Source organism: Zosterops lateralis, assembly GCF_965231275.1.
Source record: "Zosterops lateralis genome assembly, chromosome: 7".
In the NCBI taxonomy this organism is placed as follows: domain Eukaryota; kingdom Metazoa; phylum Chordata; class Aves; order Passeriformes; family Zosteropidae; genus Zosterops; species Zosterops lateralis.
The window spans coordinates 28,698,106-28,718,239 of record NC_139767.1 but is presented as its reverse complement, the minus strand read 5'-3'; the positions used below and the strand labels follow the sequence as shown (position 1 = coordinate 28,718,239).

At 42.4% G+C, this 20,134-nt stretch overlaps 1 protein-coding gene across 5 annotated transcripts in view; it reads right to left on the bottom strand.

The window, feature by feature from the left end:
* The window catches only part of KALRN (kalirin RhoGEF kinase), a 473,348-nt gene that overhangs the window by 294,464 nt on the left and 158,750 nt on the right, over positions 1–20,134 (bottom strand). For all 5 annotated transcript variants that reach the window (XM_083865423.1, XM_083865425.1, XM_083865420.1 and 2 more), the window contains exon 3: positions 11,627–11,741. In XM_083865423.1, the coding sequence (XP_083721549.1) occupies positions 11,627–11,741 (115 nt within the window). The remainder of the gene's footprint in view (positions 1–11,626; positions 11,742–20,134) is intronic.

Here is a 20,134-nt window from a genome sequence, read left to right as displayed (position 1 = left end):
TCCTTCTCAAATGTATTAAGTGGATTTTACCTAACAAAAATTTATGCCTTCTTCATGTAATTAGTAATGCCCAACAAGTCATCAGGTAAGTGCTGCTGATGCTAATACACACAGATAAAATTTAACAGTCCCTAAAACTACTGTGGTGAACTGTCTTACAGAATTCATTCCCAAATGAAAATCCCAGGAAATATTTTTAGCTGACCCTATTTCCATGTCACCTACAGTTTACAATCCGACACTGCAAAATCATTAGGGTGGCTGTTCTGGAAAGTAAAGAGAAACTGAGATTTCCAGTAATCCTGGTAAGTGAGGAATGATATAACAGTTGAGGATTGCCTTGTGAAGAGAGAAGAATAAAACCCTAAAAAACCTGCACATAGTGCTTGTGTATTTGATTCCTAGTCTAACAGTTCATTAAAAAGCAGAGGTCCCAGACATTCTTCCTATGGGTAAGATTTTTCACTACTTTCCTATGTACCTGATTTTTAATTAGATTTTGGAATGGAATTGCAGCTCCTACCCACAAATCTCCAGTGGGGAGCAAAATCTTAACTAATCTGTGATCCCAGAAATGTTTGCTTCTCCAGATGCAGTTTCTGAACTAAATTACAAATGTTGTAGAAAGAGATGAATGGAGAAATAAGGGGACATAACCACAAAATTAGATGTAATTAATCAATGTTGTAAGAGTTTAGTTCTGTCTTTAGAACAAAAGAAGAAAAGAGATCTTAAAGAAAAAGAACATATTACCAACTTGAATAATTCTTAGACTAACAGTTTATTAAGAAGGAAGCTTTTCCAGCCATGCTTCCTATGTGCAAGATCACCCATTAGTTGATCAGACACCTTTGGGATGATTGTTCTCCCCCAAATTCTTCTTCCACTCCCTAGAACTGCTGCATGGTAAAATGGTACATTTCCTAATGAGACGGGTTTTCCAAGTGGATTTTCTAAGATCAGGCAGTGACACAGTGCATGGCCAATTTTTTAAGAGTACTCCCAGTTCAGGATTGGGACAGGCAGCTCTAAGACCCTGCTTCCCAGAAATTACAGGTCTAATCAGTGTACACTGTTAAAGGGATGTGCACTTCTGCCTCATGCAGCATATCTATAATAAAACCACTTAGGGTGTTCTGTCTTCAAGATGTAAAATACCAGTTAATGTGGTTTAATAGCAGTTCAATATAGTTTACCAAGCAAAAATAACTTTTAATTAGTAACTCTTTCAAACTAAACTTCAAAAAGTAGTATTCATTCAATCCTCAATGACAACCTCCAAAGCATAAGCATCTGGCTTGGCAGACCCTCAAATAATAAACAAACTATAAAACTTAACATATCCTTCTAGTGAGAGTTTTCTAATAATACAGCATTAATGTTAGAGACTGAGAATTCTTCTTGTATTCCCATGTGAAACAGGGGAAAGGGAGAGGAAAGGCATGTGAAAGAAGCCTCATCTGGCTAGAGACGAAGTGCTGCTATGATTTTTGGAGGGAGATGTAATTATTCTACAAAGCCCATGCCCTATTACAATTTCTATTCAATAATTTTAACCAAAAGGATCATTCAGCAAAGATGTCCCTTGTAAATACAGCATCAAGCTTACAGCACGTTCCTACTTTCTCCTGTTTGCACAGTAGTGTGGGCATGTTTAAGAGGTAGAAGATTTCCCTGAAAACAGTTGCAGGACAAGGGAAAGCTGTTTTGGTGCTTTCCCTTCTTGGTGAAGTACCACAAAGGATCTTTCTAAAATATTACATCACTGGAAAATTCTCTAGAGACTAAGGTTTCTCTTTAAAGTTAGACATAAAATAAAGCCCTGTGTACACAGTCAGGGAAACCAATCCTCCCCTGTTAATAGCAGAAAAATACACTGTGGCACACATTGCTGACCAGACAATGTTTGCCAAGCCAAAAGCATGTCTGAATTACACTTTGCTGCCTTTTCCTGGGGGGAAAGGAGAGAGTCTAGAATTATTTTTCTTATTTATGATTTTACTTTGCATTAAAGTATTTCTTTCTTCCTTTCTTTTTTCTCTTAATCTAAGTAGCCCAACAGTCTCACACCATAGAGTTACAATTATGTTTTGCTGCATGCAGTGCTGCAGGATCCACAGGGAACACTGAAGCAGGGCCAGGATCCACAAGGAAGGCATAAAACACCACAGACTTGGTTAGGAACACCTTGTGGAAAATGAGAAGAAACCATTGACGAGATTTACAACTGTCTACCCAACTTGGACACCAATTCCCTTTACAAACAGCAGGGAACTGAGCATCCCAACCTCTGAGACAAATTTTGCCAGTCCCAAGCCATACTTTCCACGCTATAAGATCAGCCTGCTCAATCCCACATGTTACCATGAATTGGTCCTTGTTCTATTTTTATATGATCAAATTTTCTAATACCATAAACTAGCATGTGCTTTTATGAGCATGGGAACTGCCAAAACCTTGGTAGTGGTTTGCACATTGATTCTCTAATGGTTAATAACAAATGTACCTCTTCCATGATCTAGGGATACCTGGATCCCTCCGGTCTCTGAGAAGGGCTGAGTTCAGACCACCTTCACCTCTCTGTGGACACTAACTAGGTTTCTTTCCTTGATGCAGCTGTCTATTCTCATTAAATTTGTAGAAATTTAATATTCTTGAGCATTTTCTCTGACAGATTTGGTTTAACAGTGACTGACAGACAGCATGATGACATCAACTTTTTATTATTCCTTTGGAGATACGGTTAAATTATATTTCTGAAAAAATATCCTCAGTCCTACCCAAGCTGTGCATTGGAGAACTCAGACTTTGGAGCAGCATGCCCAACACGTCCATGTGTCCAATGAGAATGAGGACCAGCCTGTCTAGGCTGAGACAACTCCACTTCTGTCTCCCATTACTTGCTTCATATTGACACACAGTAAAGGTCTCATCCATTCTCCATGGGAGTTTAGCAGAGTTTTCCATTGACATTGAGATACTTTGGACAATATGTCCATTACAAAGCAGACTGCAAAGCACAGCAGTTGTTTTCCTGCTTCTAATCACATCCATAAAAAGATGGCATAAGCCACTTCCAAATTGTAATAATTTCTAATAGTGAAAAGGATATAGCACATACTGGAATTACTGATGAGGAACGCAAGCATCTATAGTGGAATGAGACAAAAACTATTTTACAGTCTCTGCAAAAACCGTAGGAAAGCGATCACCTAAAAGAAAATTTGGGATTGGCTGAACTGCTCATATTCCACTGATGGCTGCTGACAGCTTCAGGAGGGAACTGCACACGGCCTGTGCCAGCTCTGCTGCCAGCGAGACGCTCCCACAAAACCTCTCTGTCTGCTAATTTTAGCTTTTCTGAATTACTGCTCACATTAGCACACGTCTGCCTTCTCCAAGGAATTCTCTCAGTCACTGCTGCCTGGACCTCTTAGACCACTGTGGAGCCACAGGTCTGATGGTTAAAAGGCCCATGAGGAACATGCAGGAGCACCAGCACTAGCGTGGCCAAGGCCAGGGACGGCAGCATGGGGAGGTGTGCTGCAGAGACTCACAAAACACTTCTCAGGGAGCCACTGAGGAAGAGGATGGAGAAAACGATGCTCTGCATAAAATTTATAGCAGGCTGTGGTGCCCGCCAGCTCCCTCAGCAGTGAATGGGTGCAGGATATATCCCAGTTTACAAGTTTCTGCCTTTTCTCCATCACCTCAGCTCCTTCTTCCAGGCAGCAGATGCCGGTATGACCAACATGCAAAAGCCATTTAGGAGGAGGAACAATGCTGATCTAATCCCCAGACTGAGGGTCTGGACAGAGCTCAAAAATCAGAGTATACAGCACAGCTCTACGTGAGACAACTCAGGGGATGGGATCAGGCCCCAGACCCTGCCAGCACCACTGGGTGGCACCAGGCCATGGTGGCTCCTGCATCCCAACAGGGGTGGCATGCAAGGTGATGGGGCTTGTTTGATCCAGACTTGGACAAATCCAAGCAGAATCCTTCCCAGCCAGAATCCTCTGTTGGAAATGCAGTGAGGTACTACACACAGCATTGCTGACAGAAATACAGCAACACAGGGAGTGGCTGCACAGGACAGGCACCCATCTCTCACACCAGTGAGAGAGCCAGAATCAGCACCCACAGCCCCTGCAGGGGAGCTGAGCAGCACCTGAGGGTCCCCTGAGAAGAGAGCTGAGGTTTTTTCAGGGCCTTGGCAAAGCTCAGACCCTTGGCAAATCCCATCAAACCTTGAGAGGACTCAGGTGATGCCACTGCATGGAATCACCACCCATTTGGGAGGCAGCTGTCCACAGGTCAGCCCTCCTGGCCCTGGCAGGAAGCCAAGCAGGAAGCATTGCCACAGGCAGCTCTGACTGTTCTCAGAGGGTATTAACAGCCCTCCTGTGACTCTCCTCTCAGTAAGAAAGAGAGGGGCCAGGTGTGGTGGTACTGCAGAACTGTGGCTGGGCAGCAGCACCTTTTGGCTGTTTTCAGTTCAGAGAACATGGGAAGATGGGGGCTGTGAGAAGGAATCCCCTCACTGCCATCCTTTTGGCTGCTCTGAGCTGCAGCCTGAATGCACTGTCTGTGGGGAGCAGAAACACTCTGCAGCTGGGAGGGCAGGGCTGGAGCAAAAAAGACCAGACCACTAAAACCAAAAGGCATTGGACCTGAACTGGGTAGAGATGCTTACTTTGCTGCCTGGGAGGAGCACAAAGTAAAACAGTGACCTTTTATTTCATTGGACTTGTGCCCTCTAAAGGCCCTATTCACTGACTCCATTGAAGAAGGTACAACTGAGCTCCCACTCAGCTGGAAAACAGCCCAGTGCCAGGAAAGGCAACTTCTCCTCCAGACCTATGCATTTCCCTTCTATGCTAAACTTGGCCTGTAGGGCTACCCTCTGCAATCCTAAATCTTCAAATTATGAACCTGTTGAACTTGTGTTGGAGATGTTAGATGAACCAGAAGGAACGCAACATGACTTTGAAATCTCAGCATGAGTCTGCATGGTTGGCAGTAAGAGAAAACTGAACTCCCTCTCCTACACTGTGAAATAGAACAAATGCCTTGGAAATAATTCAGACATTATAAATGAGAGATTCGTTCATATTAACTGTTTTCAACTGCAGATTTATAGCCTAAAATTAAGCAGATGTTGAGTGTTGAATACAATGCTTAAAAACACAATGACAAGTTGAAATCTCAGTTTCTCTGCATGTGGCAATCAGTAACTTCAATTGTTTATTGAAATACAATTAAAATATAATTAAATAGAGCAAGCTATACTTAAAAATAAAGAAATATTGTAGAACTTAGTGGGGGAAAAAACAGTAAGAGATTTTTCAGGTCTTCCAAAATAGTAAAAAATGTTTGGATACAAGATAAACAACTTAGAAAATACTTTGCAAATCTCTTTGTAAGTACTTTAAGGAATTTACTTTAAATAAGGAATTCACTCTTGTAAGAACAACAATGTTTATTTTATTTATTTCAATTCCCAAACTCACATTCTGAAACAAGATAATGAAATCTTCATAAGCTTGTTTCAATATTAACATGAAGCTAATCTCATTTGCTTCTATTTCACAATAAAGGGAGACTTCTGCTAGACCCATATGGATGATTACTGGTAGAAGTGAGATGCAGAGCCCAGCCTACCCTGCTTTTTACCAGTCTTTGGAGGGAAAAGGCTACATGAGCTGTGCAATTCACAGTACATCAACCACAAAGTTAAGTATCATGCTCTTTGTGCTGCTCATCGCAAAACAGGTCTGAAAACACTTGCATTGTTATGGAGCTGGACAGCAGAACAGGGCTCAGCAGGTAACCAGGCTGGAACCACTCAGAGAGCACTCTCAGCTCCCATGGAGGCAGAGAAAAAGAGGACATCTGCTTTAGGTCCAGAGCTGTGCAAGATCAGACCTTACAGAAGGTTTTTATCCAGAAAAACAGCGACAGGCAATGAAAGCAGAAGTAATTTGGAAACAGATACCAAAGCCCTCCCATTTACCTTAGGTTTGGGCTGATTTTAAAACAAACATAGGAAATTGTGTATCTGCTTAAAAAACCCACATCTTAATACAAAACAGTATCCCAAAAGCTGAAGTGACTGTTGTTTTCATGCCCCTGCAGCAAGACAGGAGTGACAAGACCTGGGTCTCTGCTGACACACCTCCTAACAGAGTCTCCAGGATGGGAAGGATACAGAAACCTGCTTCATTTCTTCAATCTGTTATTTTAATCACTTTCTTCTTGTCCCATTTTCCATGTACACTGAGACTAAATTGTTTATTTTAGCTCAGGCTTGCAGAGTGTATTTTAACACATCACTTTACTTTCCCTCTTTAACATAAGCATCCCCAACACCTTCGATCCTTTCTCATAATTCCTGCTCCCCAGGCTCTGACAGCTCTCGTCACTCTCTCTGCACTTCTAGGAAGTCCACATTTTCTAGTAGCTTCTGGTAAGTGGGAATTTCCAAGGTTGCAGCTGTAGATACTTGCTGCAGAAGTCAACATCAATTATAGCCACTGACCACTCACCCAGGAATAAAATGCCTCAACAGGTTATTAACACAGCTGGAAGGAAATCAGAGATCCTCTTCTGAAGTGCTGATTTCCAACAAGCAGTGAATGTGTACCTTGGCCCTGAGGTGGTCAGTAAGGGGATACAGGAAGCAGCACAGAGCAGGGAGCTCAGAAGCCTTTCAGTAGGACAAGGTAAGAGCACCAATATTTCAACAGAAGTCCCCCAATCCCTAACAGAATGATAAAAACATCACACATCAATACCACATATGGTAGAGGCTGGGTTTGAACTGTCTATAGAGTGGCAAAATACTCTTAAATTCACCAGCACTCATGTCAGTTATTTACTTCTAATGAACCTCTTTCTCCAAAATACCTTACAATTATTTGTTAAATTATATCTGAAGAAAATACCACATCTCCATTAGGCTCATTAGCTTCACTGCATTTTTTTTACTGCTGTATTTTGAAACAAGTGTATGGTGGAATAATTATCTTATCGATGGCACCAGATATTTAGTTACTAAAATTAGTATGATGTCCCTGGTGTTATTTTTTTTAAATAGATGGTTATTTTTGTAGATCTAGCTTCCAGGAAAAAAAAAAAAAAAGTCCTCAAAAGCTCCTTCTGTGCTAAGATCACATAACAGAAAGCAGAGCTCTAGGGTTTAATTCCTATCAATCAACAAAATGAGTTTCACAATACTCCCGACCAGAGGAGCTAATATACACAGTACCACAGGTCACCAGAGAAGAGCTTAAAATAAATCCAAGAGTGGGTGAGTATTGCTACATTTTGCCATTCTCTGCATTGTTCTTCTAATTTTACAAAGCCCCAGTCATTAAACTAATTATTAGGGGCCCTTCAGTTGTTTTACTGCTCCGAGCACCTCTCCTCCAGCTTGGGCAGCTCTGAGGAGCTGTTCAAACACACAGGGCTGGCCCTTGGAAACACTTTGCTGCTGTTACAAGCCCTGGATGTCCCCCAGAATAGGGAAACATTTGAGCAGCTTTTTGAACAGAGCACAAATAAAAAGTAGATGTCTTTAAAAACACAGGCCCCTGAGGCATCTCGGGTTTCCCCTCTGCAGAGAGCACAGAAGATTGCTTATCTTGGCTCCAGAACAGATTGATGTGTTCAGCCGGAAGGTTCACTATAGCTGACAGAGAACATTCCCTTCATCGTATTGCTTCACCATGCGAGGAGATAACTCAGGCTAATAATATTCTGTCTCCTTTTTATCCGCCTATAGCCTACGCATAACTTAATTGGTAATTCCAAAGGGATCGCAGAGGAGATTGGCCTGGTGCTGGTTTCATTTACACACACGTAAATCAAGGCTCAGTCTACTGGAATAGATGGCACTGCACTGGTGTTAAAATATAAAATCTTCAGCAAGGCCAGAAAATTCTCCCTCAGCTCCCCTGATCATAAACACCATGTTATCCCAGATTCAGTCATGCCCTCCAAATTTCTAAACATTGCATCCATTTAAATTTGCATGTAAATAGAAGCTATCCTGAGTCACAAGAAATACAGCTTCGCCTACCCAGAAAGCATTAGTGCAAATGTAAACCAAGCAGAAAATGGCAGAGTGGTAGAAACTTGGCATCCGTGGAATTATCTTTACATCTAATGAATAGTGTCTTCGTTTCTTAGTAACTAATTACAGTGGAACTGTTTAAAGAAAAGGACCTTGTGATATGCCTGAAAGAACCAACGTACCACCAAACCAGGACTACATTAGTTCACAGTGTCAGATACCCACTCACAACCCCCTCCTCCTACACAAAACAGCAGGACCAGAGCTCTGAACCTTCAGGAGCCTTAAATTACCCCAGGCACTGTGGACTGAAATGTTACCATTTTCAGGATAGGAACAAGCTGTGTTCCTAGATCTTCTCCCCCAGGCGGTAATCCTCAGCCACAGGAAACCCCACTGCCTGCAGGCACCTGCCTGACTGTGGCTCCCAGCTGCATGAAAGCCCTCACTATTCTGCTCTAACTCAAGCACACATAGCTGCTTTCAGAAAGCCCACATTATTATTCTGGTTTTGAAGAAGGAGCTGCAGAAAGCTGAATCAGAAACTTTGAAAACTGCAAGCAAGACCCTGGTTTCACTTACCCTAATCTATCATCACATTTCATCACCAATCTCATACCTGCTCCAAGCTCCCAGCACTGCGCCACCTCTGCCCCCTCCATTAAGATATAAAACAAGGGTTAAGTGACAGATAGTATCAACGTGGAGAGCAATCTGTCTCACTCAGAAACCAATGCACCGAGAATAAAGAAAGAATTATTATCCTGGTGTCAATATGATAAATTACAGTCTCTTTTTCCTAAAGAATTTCTACTTTTTCAGCTAGCACAGAAAACTCTTCTCCTTTTAGCACTCAACATCGCAGCAGTTTCTTCTGACATCCTGTTCAGAGTTTCTGCTAATGAAATTGTTTATTTTCGTGGATGGCTGATGTAGTTGGTAACTACAGCACTCATCTTGGAATAAACATGAACTGAGAGCCAGTGATAGGAATTCCAACTGTTCTTTCCATATATTTGTTTCCAAAACATAAATAAGTTTGAAAGCTCTGCTGCTTGCCCTTGTTAAAGTGAGCAAAATGTTTAGGGAAAATGAGTTTTCAGTGTTTCATTACACCACACAGGTTACACAATCCCATGTGCCAAACCCATGAAGTTTGTGATCACATTTCCTAGAGCAGCAAGTTCACAGCTTTTGCACCAGACAAAGCAGGACAAGAAGGACCTGGGAGAAATTACCTCCTGATCCACCATACCCTCTCCATAACATTTACATCAATGCCAGAGGCTTGTCTATACAGCAACAGAAGGATTTAAGAAAAAAATTAGATATTTTAAAGTGCTAATGGGAATCCATTAGAAAGATTTTCCTCATATCCAACCTAATCTTCACTTGCTTTGGTGTAACACATTTGTTTATCTTTGCCCTATAAACCCCTTCCTTTTGCAGCATCACAATATACTTGCACATGCTTTTCACTCTCCAGACTGAACAACTTCTACCCTTTTAATTCTTCCTTGACAGGCCACTTTTTCAAGACCTCTGATCACTCTTGCTGCTTTCTGCTCCACATCTCTCAATGTGCAAACATCCTAAGAAGGAGACAGTACTCCAGTTAATACCTCCAGAGGTCTAATCTGCAAGCACCCTTGGAAAGTGCTCCATGCATAGCCAGTCCCTCACTGCTGGGTGCATTTTCATGACAGACTGTACCACAGAGGAAGGGATGTTCTCTGGTATAACTAGAGGAACACCTTCCAAAGGCTTTATGCATGAGGACAGAACAAGGCTTTGCAGGAGGAGAATGGTTTTTAGTGTTTCTAGGGAGACAAGCAGCCAGGTCTTGTATTGGCTCCTCCAGCACATAACTCTGACCCCAGGTTCTGCATCATCAGAGAAAAATCATTGCTGCAGAGTGAGGCAGCCAAAAGCACCATTTCAGCTGTGTGACAGTGGGATGCATCTTTCTATTACAGTCACCTCCACGAGGAAAGAGCAATTAATAGAAAAGGTTGACACCTTAGAAGGTCATTTTTGCTCAGCAATTGCTTGCAACCTGAAGCAATGTCATATCTTCATACTTGCAACCATGCAAAAAATGATAAGATGTAGGGGACCAGTTTCATTACTGCAGCAGCTGGGGGGGAATTGCCAAACTCTGAGACACACACTCCCAGGGACTGACCTACTGCTCCCCCAGCATGTCTGTAATCTCTCTCACAATATGGTTGAAAATGGAGCTGGCCAGAAGATAAAATGAGAGGGGGTGGGGAAACTCAGCTTATTAGTAAAACCTTGATGACCAGAAGTACAGCAGAGCAGAAAGTGCATCACCAGAGGACTTATGATGTCCAGGAAAAAAGCACTGGCAGATCTGGTACACATGGCTGCATTTGCTACTCACTTTGCAGCCAAGTGATTAAGTCTCCAAACAGCCCTTGACCCTTTTCCATACCAAACACAACCTTTGTTCTCTGCACATTAAGGAATTGAATGCATTTCCAAGACCCTTACCTCCTGACTTCCAGATGCAGCCAACCCCTCTGCCCTTCGTGTCTTAACTTCACACTCTTTGCCATCTAAACATGAACATTGTTTAACAGCTCATGTTCTGGGGGTTTAAAAAAGAAGGAGCTCCTGGGTGCCACAGGATGTGTTCCTGCAACCCTGAGCATCCCTTCTCAGTCCCTCACCCGCCCTGGGGTAACAGTCACCTCAACAGCTGGTGCAGTAGGGCAAGGATATTTGACAAGCTTAAAAATAGGAAAAAGAAGCTGGATGAGGGCATATGTAGTCTCATTCTCTCTGAGGCTGGATCAGAAATACCTCTCTGGGGACTGAGCTGTATAAATGATCTCCTGAAGCTTGACAAAATAAATATGCTCTGACAACACACCTTTCCTCCAGCATCCCTGGGAAAAGCATGGGGACTTACATGTTGGAAGAGAGCCACAGAGACTAATGGGAAAGACTAGGGAAAGGTGGTGGTTTACATCCAGAACAATTTGAAATGCCTTTTTTTGAAAGCTTCCTCCTAAGTCCACCCATGTTCCTTTCCCAGCCTGGAGAAATCTCTGGAAAGTACTGGAGCAGGAAGATCTGCCTTCTTGTACAGGCACTCTCCTTCCCAGCAACTACAGCCCCCTACCCCAGCTCTCCCAAGCCTCCCACAAGGTATTAAAAAGCAACAACAGACAGCAGGCTCTCTCCAGCTTGCTATATTTAACTGCAGCTCTCTAAGCATTCCTCCCTTTGCACTCCTTTAAAAGAGTTGCACAGAAATGGAGAATGAGAGCTGCTCCTCGAGGCTGTGAGGAGCCTGAAGCCCAGGTTTGCTCCCAATGGCTGCGCTCTGGGGCTCCTGCATTGCCACGTGTGCCATAAAAGCCACCGGAGTGCACACAGGAGGAGGAAGGGAACACTTTTGTTCCTCTGCCCCAAGAACTCAAGGTACTAAATGTTAATACTTGGAAATCAGCAACTGCCAAGAAAAAGTTCCCCACCCACCCATCCACCCGAGGCTTTGAAGTGTTTTCTTTCTGGCTTTACCTTGGCACGCTGGCCAAATAAGTCACAAGTTTACGAAGGTCTTCCTGCCTTATTCTGTCATGATTGCTGCGGGCTGGGAAGGTCAAGACAGGACCACCTCGTTTATCACGGCCACCTGTGGAAAATAAAGGATTGTTAGAAAATCAGGCAGGAAGCACACGTCAAAAAAACTCTGTGCACTGAATTGATAAATAGAAATTACAGCACATTTAAGAGTCTGCACACCCGTTGTAGCTTTCAGACTTGCCTAATTGAGGAAGACAAGCTTGCATTTGCTGGAACTCCAAATGGGGGATATAAGGAGAAAAAAAAAAAGGCCACACAAGGAAAATTGCTACTAGCACTTCTTCTTTCACCTAATCCCCTCAAATCTAATATATCTGCTACTCCAAGCAGGTGATGCTAATGAAATCCTACTGTGGGGACAGTTTTAAACTGGTCAACACCAAGATGAAAGCATTTTTCACTGTTGCTCAGTGTATTGCAGCATTCATTCTAAGAGAGTTTACCACATCCTGCCAGTTTGAAGCAATGTATCAAATAATGTTTATGCAGCACAATGTTCTAATCTATCAGCTACTTCATTAGAATCAAAATTTTCATTAAGAGTTCATATCTTCTAAGCTTCCATTTATAAAATGTTGTTGGCAATCAGAATATTTGGGGGGCGGGGGGGGCGGGAGGGGCGGGTTCCTGTAGCTTTCCTGTCTTAAAAACCATCTTAAACTGTCAGTGTCTGGCCCTTTATCTTTTACAGAAATTGTCTAAAGGATTAGCTATAAAGGAATAACTCTACCCTGAACTAAACAATCACAAATACAAGGGCAAATACTATCAATTCTGCAGCACCTTATTTTATTCTGTCCTGTAAATGAAGTTTAAGAAGACTGAAAGTGAAATCTAGTACCTCATTCAATGTTTAGTTCTTTCTTCACATATTATCTCAGGATTTTTTTTCCAGGAATTGTGTGTTGTTATCTTATTGTGTGTAATGCTTGCACTGTTATCTAGGAAAAAGTTACAGCTTAACTACAGCTCAAAAAGCTAGTATGGAACTGCAAGGACCTTGCAAACAAGCTGTAAAAATGCACGAGTTTGCACTTCTCAATGGAAAGTATAATCCCTTTAACAGAAATACCACTTCTGAGAAAGGAAACCCACGTGCTTTCTGAGCTAATTTACTTGGCCAACAAGAAGAAAAAGCTACACAAGGACATGATCATCTCCGGCACTGATCCGCTCTGTGCCCTCTCATTAAGAACATGGGACACCTGCAGTCTGTGCTACTGGCACATTCTTGTTACTATATATAAGTTTTCTTAAAATACAGATAATTTTTAATTGCTAAGATCTGTCTAAAGAGTCTTCTACACCACTGCTGCCAGTACAAGACAGAGTCTCTTACACAAACTTCATCTACAGAAATAGAGATGCCACTCGTACCCACGGCTTTCAGTGGATGCAATACACCTGAAGGGCTACATAGTGCAAGTCTCCCCTGGAACCAGGTTGTGTCTAATTTGTCCAGGGATACAAATGGAGAGGCAAACAACAGATGTCATCTTTATTTTGAGCCTTCATGCAGACAGGGGTACATATGGAGTACAAAAACTGTCCTGCCTAATCTCCACCCAAATCTCTTGCTTTCTATTTGCCTTTGGCTTTACACTGTGAGGATGAGGAAGGTCCATCAGAATTCAGAGTCACCTTGGTAGATCCATGCCTCTGCCACATAGCATGAAAATAGGGGCATAATGTAAAAAAGGATTCCATTTACAAGGAAATAAACTTATCTAAATGTTCAGACCCTTTTATGAAAAAAGCTTCCTCATTTTAAGTACATTCTCCCTTTGTTGAGATTATTTCACACACCACATCAATGCCAAATCATTATATCATGCATGATATGTATCCAACAGAAAAGCAAGCCAGCCTATAGAATGGGCAAACCAATACAAGTAACTAAAGCTGGAGGGAAATATTTTTTCAACATAAGAAGCTTTTCAAGGTTTTGAAAAATTTCCCATCATATCTAGATGTAACTAAGGCTTTTAAAAGTTTCCAGATATCTGTTGAAGCAGAGACCTTAACTTGAATTGCATCCCAGAAGAACATGTTACCTGCTACTCATTCAGACTCCCTCTCCTTCATTCACAATTATTAAATATTTGTACAATGCAGAAAAGCACTAAGATTTGAGATCAGAAGACATCAAAACCCACGTTTATAATCCTCTCCCAGGATATGAAACACCTGGAAAGGGCCATGAGCTTCCCACAGCCCAGCAGCACTAATCACTCTGATGCTGCCCATTCTCCTTGACTTCATAAACCAAAAATTGTGTTTCTGGTCAGGGACCCCTTTAACACCTACCATTCCACCAAAGTGAGCTCTACAAAATAAATAAATAGAAACCTGTGTAAATTCTGGTAGGCTGAAAACATTAAGTCAGAAAAATCTTGACCCTTTTAGTACAGAAATGCAAGGATTTCAGCTACAGGGAAAATAGGATCCAGAACATTCCTGTCCTGTCTTTGCTTCAGGATAAAAACTGTCCCTCAACAGTTCATCTAAATTGTCCTCAGGAGAGCAGGATAAATAAGGCTCAGGCACAGGGTCAGAAGTTACCAGGACAGAGCAGAGAAAATGGGTTAATTCTCATTGGAGGAAGAAGGTTACATGATGACCCAGTTGGACGTTTCTGGATGATGGAAGGATAAATAAGCACCTGGACTGATTTCTTCTAGTCTTACAGCACACAAAAACAAGGTGACTTGGGTAAAATATCAAGATATGCTAAGTTTAGAAACAAATGTTGCTCATTTATGATAACAGTGCAGCTCTAGGCTTTGAGCAATAGAGTGAAATTATTACAAGTTCATTGTACATATTAGAATCCTTCAATTGCTTCCTTCAACTCTATGCAATCCCAATTACTGAGAAATCCCTAATTTTTATGAATTCCTACATAATTTTACCACAAGCCTGTATGAAGAAACATCAGATTTCTTCTAGAACAAACTGCTGTACGTTTAATTCACCATCAGACTTGTGGAGTTCAGTAGCTGATGTTTACTCTCTTAAATACTGATAATATACAGCATTTTTTGTTTAATTTTGTAACCCAGAATCTCAGCTTTTCTAGGCAGACTGAAGGGGGTATCACCACCATCAAACACGTCTACATAAGGATACTCATCTCCTCTAAAGGAGCCTGCAGAGAAGTAGCAACACACAATAAAAGAGAAGAAAATCTTGTGGCATTGGCTGTGCAGTCTATACCACTGTCTATACCACTCCTTTTCTTTATTATCATCTTTTTACTGAAGGGAATAGTAAAGTACTGAGAGGGAAAGGAGTTCAGCTCAGATGCCACAGTGAGTCACTTGAAGAACCAGGAAGAGAAATGAGGTTTTCTGACTTGATCCACTGTGTTGGAGCTTCACAGTGCTTGAAGTGCTTCACAGTGCTTCTGTCTCTGCTTGTTAGTAATCCACTCAGGGAGGCAAATCTTGCCCCAAGTCAGCCATGATCTCCACACCAATTTTACATGCACAGTCTTCAGAGAGCTACTCAGCACATTGTTTTTAAAAACAATAAAAATTAGAAGGAAGCCAGGAGTCTCAATTGCTCTAATCAATAAGTCCCATCTCCTGCCTCCCCCTGGACTCACAGAACTGTGATGAAATAATCAAACATGTCATTAGGTTTGCTAATTACAGTTATTAAATGCTAAAACAAATAGCTGATAATTTCTTACTGTTTTTCAAGTTGGGTTTTCATGAGCTTTGCTCTGATTTAGAGAGGCAAACAGATGGTCTGGTTATTAGTGCTCTGGAAAAAAAGAGTTAGAAAAACACATGTTCTTCAGGGCACAGAGTACACTGAGAACAAATATTTAGCCATGTATGCCTTGCATTTCTCCTACAAAATCCTTTGTTGATGGCCTTTCCTGTCTGTAGCTTCCCTGCCAGTTCTTCCCATCTCCCTTTCTTCTGTCCTATAAGAACCCATGGCTAAATTCAGGTTTTATTCCCAGAAGTAGGATCACATAATCTTCTCCTCCACAAATCATCCAGGGGACATTGCAGTGATGGCACAAGGCATTGTGATGCATCCCACATTAACCTGCATGCAGACAGGCAGGCAGCACAGTTAGTGGCCTTCCGATGACCACTTCTCCACTCAAGCCTGCAACCAGGAGGAAAGAGACTCCAGTGACAAGATCTCCATTCTGGCAGCTGCCTGAACACCTCTTAGTTGTGGGCCCAAATGTTTCTGCCCACAGTGGCCCCAGCTGCCCACAGGTAAGCCAAGAAATTGGCCATCCAAAAGTGTTAGTGATATGAACTCTGTGTACAGGCTTTACCAACCTCAAGTCCTGAGGCACTTTCATCCCTGTTAATACACAACAAACTGAAATTCCAGCTATGTGTGGTCCTGTTGAGGACAGGAAATTATCAATTTCCGTTAATGCAGACTTCTTGTATACAGCAGATAATGATTTTATCAAGCTCTGTTTTCGAGCTGCATCTCTCCAGTTCTATCAGCCCTTACCTGCTTGCAGCAATTCCCTTTTAAGGGTTTCAAACCCTCTGCTTCCTTTTGCAGTCTCTTCATAAACACAAATTCACAAGGATTAACCAGAGACAGAGGCAAATGTCCACACATGTAAAGGTTCCCAAGAACCTTGTCTAACATCCTGCAGCACTCCAGCAACGGAAACGGGAGCAGCACACGGTGTCTCTGGCCCCTGTTCAGATGTCTACTGCAGTTCAAGTGAATGTGCTGCTTCATCTGACCCTGCACATCATAGGCTGATCAATCTTGATACTGTAGACTCTGCTGAGACCATAAGTGAGTTTCCAGAGGAGCTCAAATAATCCTCATCAGGTATTTCAGTCCAAAATATGGTGAAAAAAATGAATTATAATGTAGAGAACCAGGAGACAGACGGAGCTCAGCTGATGTCAGGCACTTCAATACAGTGATAAACAATACACTCTGGATTTCTAAATCTAATTGACAGACTTCCTAGGAAAGGAAAGTATCAAGGAATTGGTGTCCAGAGTCTTAAAATAACATTCCTTTCCCTGTCATAGCTGAGCTCTGTGAGAGTTTGCTTGCTACTGGACTTACTGTGAGCAGACTTCTATACTAAAACTACCACAACTTCAAGATAGACTCATTTGTTGCAAGAGTCATACAAAGGATTAGCTATGTGACCACCCTCCAGTTCAGTGGGGTCCAATCAGGTGATTTTAGTGCAAGTGATGGAAATTTAATCTCCCACAAGCCAATTAACACAGCTGCAGTGCAATCACCAGGGCCTGATACTCCAGAGTGCTGCTCTTTGCAGCATCCCTCTCTCCGAGTCAATTCCCCAAATCAAATCCTAATGGCAAACACTTACAACATTACATTTAGGGTTAATGAATACAAAAAAAAAAGGATAACTGTTCTCACCAGAAGATCTCCTGGCAGAGCAAGTCAGAGGCTGTAGATGGGACACCCAGAGCAGGCACTGAATGATCCCTTTTCCTACTGAATTTGTTCTGCAATTACCCAAAGCCACTGCATGGATTTGAAGAGACAACCTGTTGTGTCTTGTAAATAATTTTCACTGCTTTATGCAAGTATTTTGGGGTACTTCTTTAATTTTAAATGTATACTGGCCAATAAGGCACAGCATGTCTGTACAGACAGACACTCCAAACTCACGTCACATGGCACTCTGTTAGAAGCTGTACAGAAACAAAGAGGCCAGATTCACTCTGATAACACACTCCTTCTCTTCCTCATTTGAGACAAGTAGACAAGCATGGAGAAATAGTCAAGGAATGCCATGTTTTTCTAATAGCAGATTTCCCTTTTTTGAAATCTCCATTGATTCCAAACTACACCAGGGAATGGTATAAAAAAGGATATTTTTCTGTAACAAAATGTAAAAGAACTGTTGATGTTTCACTTGAAAATTCCATTCCAGAGGAAAAGGAGAATGGAAACTTTTAATTTAAATACAAACTTTTTCTGTAAACACAAAATGTTTACATCACTCAAAAATTAGATAATTTGGTTATTTTATTCCCAACTCAATATAAATTCCAGTGTCCACAAACCAGCATTTATGACCACCTGAAACCAGGATGTGAACTCTTCTAATGCCCAGAGGCACTGGGGGGGTCTCATTTTAACCGTTCTTCTTCTGAAGAGTGAAGTCCATCTACTGCAGAAAAAGAAAAACATGCACCTCCATGTGTGGTATCTCTGGCACTAAGTGACTTGTGGTCTCCTTGGGGAAGATTTTGGGAAGGTCAGTGTCTTCTTCTCTGAGCTTTCCTCTTTCATTCATCCTGCTGACCTAAATTTGGTGGAACCTAATTGTAAAGCTGTCCTTTCTTTAGAACTATTTCCATTGAAATTCCTTCTCTGTAAGACCTTTCAGGAAATCTCTGCTTTTCCTTAAGGCTCTCAGTCAGATGTTGCTGTGACCCAGATCATGAAGCTGCTCTCAAGATATGGGGTTGGAGACAGTGGGCTACCAAAGGATGGAGATGGCTGAGCTGTTACTGCATCCCCTTCTCCCTGCTCTGTGCCCTTTTGGTGCCCAAAGCACACAGAAAAACCTCCTGCTTTGCAGACACGCTGGGAGCTCTGCTTGTCACAGCTGCAGCAGCTCACCAGCTTATTACACCCTTCTGCTGCTGATTCCTCTGTGCTCAACCACGCTCTCAGAAACCTGGCCAACCTCCTCCTTTGTGCTCCTGCCTCGGCAGATGAGCAGACAGTACCTGGGTGACAGCAGGAGCCCACGCACCACCGCTCTCCCGAGCCCTCCAGGGAGCGGAAATACCGGGAAGGATCCTGAGAAACTCTTCTGGGTGGGATGTGGGGAAATGCTTTCAGCGACACCCATGACATCAGTCAACTAACAAGCTTTTTATAGCCTAAGTGCATGAAAATTTCCATGCATGGGAAGGGAACATGGTAAAAAATTCCCTTCCCTCTCCCAGAAGTTCATACACTTCATTCTGTACTGCCCTGATCAATAGAAAATCTACCATAAATATAATCAAGCAGCTGAACAATGCCCAAATTTACGCCATTCTTCTAAAACAGTGTCTGTTTCCCAAGAAAAATTATAAGCACAGTTTCCAAAATATTTCACCAGCTCTTAATGAAAAACAAGCACCTAAAATAATCTACAACCTGTTTTATTTCTTCTCCTCAGTGTTCATCTCCCTCTCAGAATACAAAAATCAGTCTCTGGCTTGTAACTCACTCCCCAATGGCTCTCAAAGCCATTCCATTGCTGGAAGCGACACACTGAACCACCCAAGCAAAGCCAAGATTTTATTAGATTTAGACAACAAGCAGGTGGCCAAAGCTTCCCTCCTGCCAGCCCTCTGCTTAATCTGCTTCCAGGAGGTCAGTGATGGAAGCAATCAGCGATGGCTGGGATGTGCCTCGCCCACAACTGCTCAGTCCATCGCTCAGCATAGGAGCCATGGAATGGGATTTTCAGGTACTCTTCAGACACACATGTGAACTTTGTTCAGGTTCAGTCTACATCATGGATGAGATCACTGTAAGAAACCAAGGACCAGTTCCAGGAAAAAATCCTGATATTATCCACCAGCCCTCAACTTTCCTGTGGTGCAGGGATGCAGATGCAGAACCCCGCGCCTGCTGCTCGCTGCCGGCGCAGTCAGCCGAGGGGAAGTGCCAGGCACAGAGCCCCAGACAGCACTTAGGCTGGATGAATCCATGCCCAGACAGTTAGAGCTGTATGTCAACTCTGAAATTAAGTGCACTTGTGAAAGCCTGAGTGCTCCTCTGAGATGACACGGCTGTGCAGGCAGGTCCTGTTGTGCCTGCTCTGGAGCGCTCTGCCTTTCCTGCCTGTTCTGCCCTTTTGCTTTGTAGGGTCCAGGTGTGGGGTATTCACCACACTGGAACAAAGCAAAGTGTAGCCCCCTCTTAAAGGGTCTTGTGTGTACTCTGTAATTTTCCTGTTGAATCACAAACAAGCTGGTGAGCCACAGCTGATGAGAAAAGCAATAAACTCTGTAACTGACATGTTCAGCTGAGAGTTTTTGTGTGTGCCGATAAATTCTGCTGGTATAAGGAGAACCCCCTTGACAACTTTACTGTACTGTTATCGTTAAAATTAACTGCAGTATTAAACTCTGAAGAAGCTTCAATAAAACTCTCCTGTTCCTCAAGGAAGCCTGATTAAAACACAATGTTCTCTCACAGTCTGTGCTAACTACAGAACTTTTTTTGTTGTTGATCTTGGAAAATCCAGGTATTTGATTTTTCTTTTTTGTCAAACACTTTCTCTTCTGTGCTCAAAGCATACTCTAGGAAATTATTCCATTTTAATTAAAAAGAACTTAGCCATCAGCTGAAATGCTAAAATAATTTTCTTAATCTGCTTTATTACAACAGTCCAGGGGAACATTGGGCAGTACTTACACTTTGGGCTGGAAGGGGATGCTGGGGCTA